Here is a 12,003-nt window from a genome sequence, read left to right on the forward strand (position 1 = left end):
ACCCAGCATTTTCCAATCCACTGTTTTAGGAGGCATGGGCCGAACAGGAAGAATCGTGGTGGAAGCTGTTGTAGTAGTGGTAGTAGTTGTGGTAGTTGTAGTAGTAGTAGTAGTAGTTGTAGTAGTTGTAGTAGTAGTGGTAGTAGTAGTAGGTTTGGGCGGAGCAGCAGTTGTAGGGGCTGGTGTGGTTGGTTCTGGGGTAAGTATTGTTGGGATTGGGTCAGTGGAGAGGGGAGGGGGAGGAGGAGGAGTTTCGAACATCAAGGCATCTGTAAAGTTAACGGCTGAGAGGAAGAACAGAGACAAGTTTAGGTGGAAGTTCCAGGGTTAAGCACAAGAGAGACAGAGAAGCAAGAAAACACAGAACAAGAATGAGTTAATTAAATGGAATTTCCACAGTTCCCTTTTTCCAAAACTTATTCGGTGAAAGAAAGTGGCTGTGTTCCAAATGGAATACTGCATGCTGCATATTATCTACTGTATTCTACCTGCTATTTATACTATTATCTACAAACTGTGCATTAAGTATGTAAAAAAAAAAATTATTATTTTATAATATTATTAATAATAATATTATTATTATTATTTTTTGTATGTGGGTGTATACGTATGTATGCATGTATACACTGCCATTCAAAAGTCTGGGATCAGTAAGATTTTTAATGTTTTTAAAGAAGTCTCTTATGCTCTTATTAGCCATTTCAAATAACAAAATGAAATTTTCATTAGCCATTACTCCAGTCTTCAGTGCCACACGATCCTTCAAAAATCATTCTAATATGCTAAGTTATTATCAGTGCTAGAAGTAAAATTTATACTTTTTTAGGATCTTTGATGAATAAAAAGTTGAAAAGAACAACATTTATTCAAAACATAAGTCTGTACTATCACTTTTTATCAATTTAACACATCCTTGCTGAATCAAAGTATTAATTTCTTTCAAAGAAAAGAAAGAAAAAAATTACTGACCCCAAACTTTGAACGCTAAATTGAATGTGTAAATTGTTACAAAAGATTTCTATTTTAAATAAATGCCGTTTTTTTTTAACGTTTTATTCACCAAATCGTGAAAAAAGTATTACAGGTTCCAAAAAAAGTTAATAAATCAATAAATCAACCAACATTGATAATCAATCAGCATATTAGAATGATTTCTGAAGGATCATGTGACACTGAAGACTGGAGTAATGATGATGAAAATTCAATTCTATTTTAAAGTATATTAAAATAGAAAACTACTATTTAAAACCGTAATAATATTTCACAATATTACTGTTTTTTCTGTATTTTTAATTAAATAAACGGAGCCCTGATGAGCATAAAAGTCTCCTTTAAAACATTAAAAGCTTTACTGATCCCAAACTTTTGAACGGCAGTGTTCGTTGCACACACTACCAGTCAAAAATTTAGGGACTCTGGACCACAAAACCAGTCATAAGGGTCAGTTTTTGGAAATTAAGATTTATACATCATCTAAAAGCTGAATAAATAAGCTTTCCATTGTTGAATGGTTTGTTAGGATAGGACAATATTTGGCAGAGATACAACTATTTGAAAATCTGGAATCTCAGGGTGCTCTAAAAAAATCTAAATATTAAGAAAATCGCCTTTAAAGTTGTCCAAATGAAGTTCTTAGCAATGCATATTACTAATCAAAAATTACGTTTTTATATATTTACAGTAGGAAATTTACTAAATATCTCCATGGAACATGATCTTTACTTAATATCCTAATGATTTTTGGCATAAAAAGAAAAATCAATCATTTTGGCCCATACAATGTATTGTTGGCTATTGCTACAAATATACCTATGCTACTTATGATTGGTTTTGTGGTCCAGGATCATATATTGTCCCAATGCCTTTTTATATATAAGAATTAAATTTTCTAGATCATGACAGACATCCAAATACCAAGTATGACCAGAAATTGTCATGCAGTAAAGAATATTTGCATCTTCAAGATGCCAATATTTTGCAGTGCTTGTTTGTTTAGCTTGTTTTACTTCTTAAATATCATTTGAAATATGCTTGAAATATTCAGCTTTGTGATATCTGTGAGCATGAATGTCAGCACGTCATGCTGTTGAGAACCACAGAGGAGGTTGCATAGAGGGTAACTAAAAATTGATTGTGGTGCACCACCAAGGGGAAAAACAGGGTCACTACAGACCACTGTGCTAAAGCTGCAACCATCTGCTACAATATGTATCCTCACATCTACTGGCATTTTGAAACACACTTTGCAGAGCTGTCAATACAAAAAGAGAATTTCTGTGGAAATCCATTAGAAGAACACACAGTGGATAGAATCATTATCGCGGAAGATAGAGATTCATAATGAAAAATATTCCTTATTGTACATCTTTGCTATTTGGAAGCTTTTACCTTAGAAACGACAGTGCTTTGAGTTCCATATAAAAACTATATATGCAGTTTCCAAACTCCGTTTGACAGGCAGAACTAAAAAGCATCAATATCTGGCAAAGGTTAAGCCAGGCAGAGTGTCAGAGAGCCCCGGAGCGCTTGGTGACATTAAGTTTTGCCAGACCAAGACATGCTAATGGATGTGAATCTTTTGCACAGGGGTGTGGTTTCAGATCAACACAGCCAATCAGCCATAACTAAGTGCTCTCTTACCTGTATGTCTCCACCTGACACACGAAATTTAAAAAAAATGTCCTAGACAGAAGAGAAATGAAGGTGGCACAAGCAAAAGCGGCGGCGTGCATTGCGAAAGCAACAGTTTTTGACTAATGGTGAGCTGATTTAACACAACCCTCACTGTCTGCAGCTTTGCCTCATCTAATACTAACCTCTATGTATCATTTCTTAGCATTTAGCTTGCACTTGCACAAGCTACACATAAACAACAACTTTAGAGGAGCTACTGGAGACATACTAGAAAACAGCTCATAATTACTTATTATTAACTATTATGCTGTTTTTGTCATAGATGGATTCACAACCAAACATAATCACTCCATTAGTACTGTTCCATAAGCCGCTCAACCATACAGTAGCACGAAAAATCGAATTTCATTCGTTGCACAGCATTATTTGCATGACTGAAAAGAGAAAACTTCTGTCACTTTTGTAAAGCTTAGTCTTGCATGTTAACACCAATTAATTAACTATGAAAATACTGATAGATTTGACATTTTAGGGTATTAATCATAATTTTGCATCATTTGCATTCACTGTGAAAGAGCAGCTGGCAAAGGAAAGCAGAAAGTTACACAAATACTGCTTCCTCTCTGACTATTTGCAATCTGTGTTAAATCTAAATTTTTAATAACATTTAGAAAAATGTTGATTCAACAGGTACTGTACAATTCAATGGGCTAATGATATAACTGGTATCCTCCAGTACGAAATTATATTTATTCAGCATTCATGACAACATGCTCTTTAGATTTACCGGAAAAAGAGAAGATTGAGATTTCAGTGCTGTCAACACAAAGCGCATATTCAATGGATGCAATTTTCACCCAAAACATTTAACTGGTCAACAACAGCAACAGCATTCTCCTCAGACATGTCCACACAATATTTGATTTTTTTTAAATATGAACTTCCCTAAACACAAACAACTGTATCAAGCATTACCACTAGAGGTCTCTATTTTTCAAACTCTGTGGTTCAATCTGGCTCCTAGCTAGATTTTAAACCAAAATGGTGAGAGGAGCATGCTAGGATATGCCAAGCAAGGCATGTGGTAGGAAGCGATGTCAGGGCCAAAGTAGCAAGGTGCCATCAGGGATTAGGTGTCAATCGATACATCATAAATTACATCAGAGCCACACACAACTTTAATCTTATTTGTGTGGCGCTTCACGCGCAATAGCATCTTACCAGCATCATGAAGAGATAAAACTCTAGTTATCTACACTGAGAGCAGATTCAGAGACTTTACAAAAGTGCAAGAGCCCATCCCTGAAAGCACAAAGTGACATGAATGATGGCAGACGGACAAATAAACGGATAGGGACAGGCATTTATTCACAGTGCAGCTGAATAGTGTTTTTCAGCGGAGAAAGTATTAGAGTTAAAGGTGAAGTGTGCAATTCCTAGAGGTACCAAATAAAAAACCTCTTTTCAAAAAAACATTCAAATACTTCCAAAAATTAAAAAAAAAAGGGTACAGATAATTTACTCACCCTCTTGTCATCTAAGATGTTCATGTCTTCAAGAAATTATCTTTATTGAAAAATCACAGTCTATATACTTTTTAACCTCAAATGCTTGTCTTGTCTAGCTCTGTGATGCGCATGCGTACTCTGTGTAATCCGGGTCGAAACAGTTAGTATATCAATTGTACATTTTTAAAATAAAATAACCAATCGTCTCGGTAGATAAGACCCTTCTTCTTTGGCTGGGATCATGTGGAGTCCTTCGAAGACGCATTTAAACTGCATTTTGGAAGTTCAAACTCGGGGGGCACTATAGAAGTCCATTATATTAGAAGAAAGTAAAACATGAACATCTTGGATGACAAGAGGGTGAGTAAATTATATGTAAATTTTTGTTCTGGAAGTAAACTTCTCCTTTAAGTACTCAGCTGCACTGTTACATATTTAAGAAGTAGACAGAGAATTTGAGAGGAAGACAGACAGAGGCTGAAGCAGAGACAGAGCTGGGCAATAGAGAGGCAAGCAGGCAGGCAGGCAGGCAATCCATTCCCCCATTACCTACAACTGTAGAGTCAGTATCTGGGGTGCCTTCAGTCAACACCATAGGAAAGACAAGGAGGAGAAGAGGGGAGAGCAAGTCAAAGAAGACAAAGAAGAAATCAAGCAGTTAAGAGAGAAACAGACAGAGTTAAAGACACCACAAAGCATCAGGAAACAACAGTGTGAAGGAGGCGGTAAAGTATTATTAGAAGGAAAGAGAACGACAGGGTGGAGCACAGACTGGAACACACAATGATTCTGCTCTCAGATTCTCTAACAGCTCACAGACTTTAGAGAGAAATGACTCGCTTGCTGACCTTCATTAGTGAAATGTGGCGACTCCAAGGCGTACACTTCTCCTGATCCGACCTGTGTGCGAGCTGTAAGGTAGAACTTGAACCGGGTGAAGCGGTTAGGCAGATTTATGGTGTACTCTGTCACGTTGGGTGGAAAACTCTGGACCTTCCTCTCCCCTGCCTGCGTCCCGTTCACTGGAATCGTAATTATGTTTATAATTCACAGTCATAATTATGAGTTTGCTAGGGTGTTCTGAGTGACTGTTAGTGTGGCTTTCTGTATGTTTATTTACTCATTTTTGAGGTTTCTATTTGTGTACGGTAGGCTTACCTGTGTGGTATTGGAGTGTGTATCCAATCAGGACACCGTTTGGCTCCAGGGGCTTGTCCCACTTCAGGTGAACCACGTCTGTGTGCCTCAGAATCCTGAAGTACTTTGGAGCCCCTGGCTCTATGAAAGGATTATAAAAGCTGTTCATATTCTGCTTTTGGATACAAACAACAAACACTAAAGTAGAGTATGGTTTATCTTACCTCCCTCCTTGGTGTTGAACTCCACAGTGTTGCTTTGTGGTCCCTCGTATTCTCTATTAGCTACCACCATGTACATCTTGTATTTGCTGTATGGAAAAAGCTCTGTCAGGATGCCAGAGGGATGTTCGGCCGTGGTGAAGAAACCTTTATGCAACTTTGTCTTGTTCACTTTCAGGCCCTTTATGAGGCTGGCCTCCCGCCAGTAGTACAACTGAGAATATGATATGAATATTGAGTTAGAAATGGTGGCAAATAAGTCTTTTTAGAGCAATATACAGTGCCTTGTGAAAGTATTCATTTAGTATTCAAAAAGACTGTAAAGGTGCTTTAACTAAGTACCACGTTGAGGGTATGAATACTTATGCAATATACTCATTTCAGTTGTTTATTTCTAATAAATTTGCTAAGTTGTTACAAACTTGTTATTTGCTTTGTCATTATGGTGTATGGAGTGTAGATTGATGTGCGAAAAAAGTTCTTTAAAACAGTTTAACATAAGGCTGCAACATGACAAAAAATTAAGGGGTATGAACACTTTCGCAAGGCAACGCCAGCAGGTAAAGTTATAGCGGGAGTCGGCGTCTCTCTCGCCTCAAACTGCATTTTGAAATTTTAAAATCGGGGCATCATATCAGTCCATTATATGGAGAAAAATGCTGAAATGTTTTCCTCAAAAAACTATTTCTTTACGACTGAAGAAAGAAATACATGAACATCTTGGATAACAAGGGGGTGAGTAAATTATTTGTAAATTGTTGTTCTGGAAGTGGAGCTCTCCTTTAAAAAGTAGTTGAACATAAGTTTACAAGTAAAATATACTGTTTAAATTGTTAAACATGAGATTTATACCTGGATTTAATAAATAGAATATTGTTGTTAATATAAAAATTTAAAATAGAATAGTTTTTTTCCATGCATGTAAAGATGCGTGACTAGTTAATGCTTTTGTGTCAGGCAGATGTTTGGTCACTCACCTTGTACTCTTTAAACTCTCCGTTCACAGTGCTGGGGTCCACAGGCACCCAGTGAACATTTACTTTGGTGCTGTTGATTTTCGACACCCTGAGCTCTGTTGGTGCAGCGGATGGTTCTGATGGGAGAAGTACAATAGCATAAGTACAAAACAAACCAGAAAAGATGTTAAAGACTATGAAAGTGTCATCAAATATAAAATCTTAGCACTCACTGTCTTCCCCAGAATAACCAATGACTATGTTTGACTCAGGGCTGCGTCCAAAGTCATTGACGGCCTGTATTTTGATCTCATATGGGACATAGGTGTCTGTATTATGAACAACGTGCTTTGTTCTGGTTGTGGTTATGTTACTCCACTCGTCCTCAGAGTCTTTCCTTCTCCATGATACCACGTATCGCAGGTTTGGCCCGTTTCTTTCTGTGTTTTGAAGTGCCTGTACAGATAGATTAGCTCACCAACTGTTGCATCTGTCTGCTTTTTTGAAGTATTTTGCTAAACCTGGTTTATTGTACCTGCCACGTGATCTCCATGTTGTTCTTCTTGCTTCCCCAGCCTTTAAGACCACTCGGCAGAACATCAGGAGCTAAAACAAAACATTATGTGTTACTAAATGATTGTTTAAACATACTCTAACACATTTCTGTCAAAGCTTATGGATACAGCTGATCTCTTACGGGCTCCGCTGGTCTGATAGCGTGCAGAGAAGAGGCTGGGTTGACTCTGGCCGACAGCATTGATTGCAATCACTCTGAACTGGTAGTTGACGAAAGGTGACAGTTGCAGGTTAACCGAGTTTAGGTTGCCATCAAATAGAGACTGGTTCTGCCACCTCCCTGGCTCCCACCTGTCCTCTTCAAACTGGACAAGGAAATCTGCAGTAACACAAGGAGACAGCATGGGAAAATTACAATAACTGTTACATAAGGTAATTATTTCTGGTCAATAAAAAGGAGATATTAAAGATAAAATGATCTTTTGATTCAGGTAAAACTCAGCATCATTAAAAGAGGCCATTCTTTAAACTTACGCGTAACAGGACTGTTGTTTTCATTCCCAGGCACCCAGGTGAGTCTAACGCTACGTGCTGAAGGGTCTGAGAGCTCAAGATCCTGAGGTGGGTCGGGTCGACCTGAAAGAGAACAATATACTTATTAACCATGTTAACTTATACAAGCGCTAATTATTTTCAGAAGTTCAGAGTAAGAATTAAAAACAGAGATTGACTGTTAGAAGCTTTAATTGGACATTAGAAATAACTGTCCTAGATTACCTGCAGAGGCACTACGATTTGAGGCAGACGAGATGTCATCCTCTATGAGGTAAAGGTCAAAGGTCAGAGGTCAAGTGTTAGTGTGGCTATTAGTAGATAAATATAATAAGAGACAAACACTGTAGCTAAAAAAAAGAAACGTAACAGTAGTAATATTCAGGCAAACTATTAAAAAAAGGGAAGTGCTGTGGTGTTAATATTAAGTGTGACAGATCATAAAAGTACAAAAATAGCGTTTAGGGCAGTTTGTTATCCTCTGGATATGTGACATGTGACTGTCCCACATGTCCATATCCACTTAGTATCTATTATGAAATAAATTACTAGTCATTAGCAACATGAGAAAGGTACATACAGAGAAAATCTATCTATTTTACAGTGTATGTGAATGTGGGCGTACCTGTAACTGTAAGGCGAGCTGAGGCAGAGTCCTCATCTATCTCAGTTTTGGCAATGCATGTGTAGGTTCCTCCATCTTCTGGATTGACATTGTGAATAGTCATAGATTCATCATCCTTTTTGAATCGGCTTCTAAAACACACAGGAATTAGATGTCAAGTACAAGACATACACTACTGTTCAAAAGCTTTTGTTTGTTTGTTTAAAAGAAATTATTTTTTTGTAGCAAGGATGCATTAAATTAAACAAAAGTGTTAGACTGTTACAAAAAAAAAATTACAAATAAATTCAGTTCTTTTGAACCTTCTATTCATCACATGTACAGTTGAGGTCAAAAGTTTACACCGCCCTTTTAGAATCTGCAAAATGTTAATTATTTTAACAAAATAAGAGGGATCATACAAAATGCATGTTATTTTTAAATTTTTTTTTTAAATAATAGCTGAATTTATCTTTTCACACTGAGGACAACTGAGGGACTCATAGGCAACTATTACAGAAGGTTCAAATGCTCACTGATGCTCCAGAACGAAAAACAATGCATTAAGAGCCGGAGGGTGAAAACTTTTGAACAAAATGTGTACATTTTTCTTATTTTGCCTTAATATCATATTTATTCATTTAGTACTGCCCTTCAGAGGCTACAGAAGTTACATGTTTCCCAGAAGACAAAATAAGTTTAATTTACCCTGATCTTACATTTCAAAAAATTTTCACCCTCCTGCTCAAAATGCATGGTTTTTCCTTCTGAAGCATCAGTGAGTTTTTGAACCTTCTGTAATAGTTGCATATGAGTCCCTCAGTTGTCCTCGGTGTGAAAAGATGGATCTCAAAATCATACAGTCATTGTTGGAAAGAGTTCAAATAGAGAAAAATTCTGGAAAACCAAAGAATTTGTGGGACCTGAAGGATTTTTCTAAAAAACATCAGGCAGTTTAACTGTTTAGGACAAACAAGGGACTCATGAACAACTATCACTAAACAACAAAACACAGCTGTGGATCATTCAGGTAACAACACAGTATTAAGAATCAAGGAGATGTAAACTTTTGAACAGGGTCATTTTTATAAATTCTACTATTATTTTTTCTTGTGAACTATATGTAAACATCTTTTATGTGAAATGTCTTATTTAGGTCAGTGCTAAATAAGCAATAACACGCATTTTGTATGATCCCTCTTATTTTGGTAAAATAATTAACATTTTGCAGATTCTGAAAAGGGGAATGTAAGCTTTTGACCTCAACTGTACCACAAAATATTAGGCATCAGAACTGCTTTCATGTTGATGATAATGTTTCCTAAGCACCAAATTTAGCATGTTAAAATAATTTCTAAAGGATCATGTGACACTGAAGACTGGAGTAATGGCTGCTGAAAATTCAGCCTGGCCATCAAAGAAATAAATTACATTTGAAAATGTATTAAAAGTGAAAAAAGTTCTTTTACAATATAGAAATGTTACAAAATATTATTTTTTAATCAAATAAACAAAGTACTGTTGAGCATAAGACGCTTCTTTTAAAAAGTATGAATTCAGAAGAAGTAAATATGGTATATAACAGTAAAATACAGTGCGCTATCTAATTCTGATTATATTGTGTATGTATTGTTATGTAACATTACATCCAGCCAAAGCTTAGAGGCTTGTCATCTTTTAGCCATGTGACCGTAGCTGGAAGGGATGGATCATGTTTAACTCGACAATCAAAGCGAACCGTGCTTCCTCTGGATTCTGTGACATGTTCAGGTGCCCGCACTATTCTTGTGCCCTCTGAAATGAAGCACAACACACACAGAGAAAAATAATGCATTCATGAACAATAACACAATGTGGTTTTTTTTTCAAAAGTTATCTTGTGAATATACAAATAAATCAAGACAGATTTATGAGTGATTTGTGTTTTTGGTCTCACCTTTAACCTCCAGGCGCACCTGATTCTCCATCTTGCCCAGAATATTACTGGCTACACAAGTGTAGGTGCCTTGGTCTTCGGGCCGTGCTTGTTTAATCTCCAAAGTACCATTGTTGTACAGCTTGTAATGACCACCATCCAGACCACTGCCTAGGCCATTCTTAAACCTGAACACACATGTAAAGATTTCAGTAAAGATGCATTAACTTAATCAAATGTGACAGTGAACACAACGAAAAATATCAGTTTCCACAAGAATATAAAGTAGCAAATCTGTTTTTAACTGATAATAATAAAAAATGTTTCTTGAACAGCAAATCAGCATATTAGAATGATTTCTCAAAAATCATATGGCACTGTAGATTGGCTGCTAAAAATATAGCTTTGCCACCACAGCAATACATTACATTTTAAAGTCCCCATGAAATCAAAATTGTTGTGGCAAGTAGTAAAAATGCTTTCTGTTGGAGCGAATGAAGTCGAGTTTCACGTTCATATACACAGACCACAAAACATATCGGACACATTTGAATTCTACACAGAATGCTTTTTTATAATATACAGATAATGCGATAAGGATGAGATTGTGGCTGTCATATGCTGCTGAATGTGGCTCTGGCCCAAGCTGTGATATAAACAAAACGCTATTGCCTATTTAAAAAAGGGGGCGGGACTGTCTTCCTGTTTTACTTGAAATTACGTCAACACATAGAGTTTGGACACAAATAATTTTCCATATTGTATTTTTGATCAAATTAAATGCAGATGTAAGCTCACCAGCGCAGTAAAGGAAGTGGTGAGCCAAAGAAAGGGCAGTCGAGGAAGGTCCTGTTGTTTTCAATGACTTTGATCAGCTGGTTCTTTGGACCTAGCATCCGTGGTGCCATGTCTAGGAAAAACACAACACTAACAAATCACAATCGTTTGACTTTTTTGAACATTCTGAAGGGCTGACTTTATCGTTTCTTACCCAGGACATTGACAAAAGCATTAGCCAGTAGATAACCATGCTCATTGGAGGCGTTGCATTGGTAAACTGCACTGCTGCCGATCTGAACCGCTTGGAACATGATGGTGTCACCGACAACATTCCGGTTTGGGTTTGGCAGTGAACCTGAAGTTACACAAAGAGCAGAAAAAACGTGCATTACTCCTTTGTGTTATGATTAAGTCAGAGAAGCTGATTTTTCAGTACTCACTTTCAATTGGTTCCCCATTCACAAGCCATTGGATAGTGGGATTAGGGCTCCCTCTAGCACGACACACTAATCGTCCACTCTCTTCAGGGGCAAGCACCAGATTGGTGGGCTTGTCTAGCCAATAGGGAGCCGCTGTACAGAGCAATCAAGAAATTAGGAGAAAAGAAGCAGCATATATTTCATGAACTAGATGCATCATTTGTCTTTTCTCTACAGCTGACCTTTGACCTGGACTTCAACGGAATGGCGAATACTGCCGATCTTGTTGCTCGCCATGCAGATGTAATCGCCAGAGTCCTCATCGGACACATTGAGGATGCGTAGAGTTTTACCAAAGTTCTCAGTCTTGGCTTTTTTGGACGGGAGGTCTCCTCCTTTTTTAAACCAGTCAATGCTAGGAGTTGGGCTGGAAAAATGAAAAAGAACAGATCAAAAAGAACAGAACATCCCCAGATAGCATATCTTGCACGTCTACAGATGTCGGTTAAAGATCACTTGATCTGGAAATCATCTGCTGTGTACAAACATCTGACAGATGTCTGCAAGATGTGTTTTACATACATTCTAAATCATAAACATCTTAAAGACACTTAATAGACGTCTATTTCTGATTAGAAACGTCCTATAGACGTATTGCAGATGAGCAAATACCCTAAAAAATACATCTTGCAGATGTAAATGCAGACATCAAATAGACATCTCCAAAATGTATGTGTGATATCAGGGTCACTTACTTATAA

At 37.1% G+C, this 12,003-nt stretch overlaps 1 protein-coding gene across 15 annotated transcripts in view; it reads right to left on the reverse strand.

The window, feature by feature from the left end:
* The window catches only part of nfasca (neurofascin homolog (chicken) a), a 129,819-nt gene that overhangs the window by 30,704 nt on the left and 87,112 nt on the right, over positions 1-12,003 (reverse strand). For 7 of the 15 annotated variants that reach the window (XM_051122226.1, XM_051122228.1, XM_051122239.1 and 4 more), the window contains 18 exons: positions 11,485-11,669; positions 11,264-11,395; positions 11,035-11,178; positions 10,842-10,953; positions 10,065-10,231; positions 9,775-9,922; positions 8,150-8,280; positions 7,750-7,791; positions 7,507-7,608; positions 7,154-7,351; positions 6,992-7,062; positions 6,690-6,912; positions 6,478-6,593; positions 5,504-5,714; positions 5,301-5,420; positions 4,991-5,164; positions 4,692-4,721; positions 3-284 (listed from right to left, as the gene is read on the reverse strand). In XM_051122226.1, coding sequence (XP_050978183.1) covers positions 3-284; positions 4,692-4,721; positions 4,991-5,164; positions 5,301-5,420; positions 5,504-5,714; positions 6,478-6,593; positions 6,690-6,912; positions 6,992-7,062; positions 7,154-7,351; positions 7,507-7,608; positions 7,750-7,791; positions 8,150-8,280; positions 9,775-9,922; positions 10,065-10,231; positions 10,842-10,953; positions 11,035-11,178; positions 11,264-11,395; positions 11,485-11,669 — 2,588 coding nt within the window. The remainder of the gene's footprint in view (positions 1-2; positions 285-4,691; positions 4,722-4,990; positions 5,165-5,300; positions 5,421-5,503; positions 5,715-6,477; positions 6,594-6,689; positions 6,913-6,991; positions 7,063-7,153; positions 7,352-7,506; positions 7,609-7,749; positions 7,792-8,149; positions 8,281-9,774; positions 9,923-10,064; positions 10,232-10,841; positions 10,954-11,034; positions 11,179-11,263; positions 11,396-11,484; positions 11,670-12,003) is intronic. The other 8 variants (XM_051122240.1, XM_051122237.1, XM_051122236.1 and 5 more) reach the window with 4 other exon arrangements.

Source organism: Labeo rohita, chromosome 11 (assembly GCF_022985175.1).
Source record: "Labeo rohita strain BAU-BD-2019 chromosome 11, IGBB_LRoh.1.0, whole genome shotgun sequence".
NCBI classification, from domain to species: domain Eukaryota; kingdom Metazoa; phylum Chordata; class Actinopteri; order Cypriniformes; family Cyprinidae; genus Labeo; species Labeo rohita.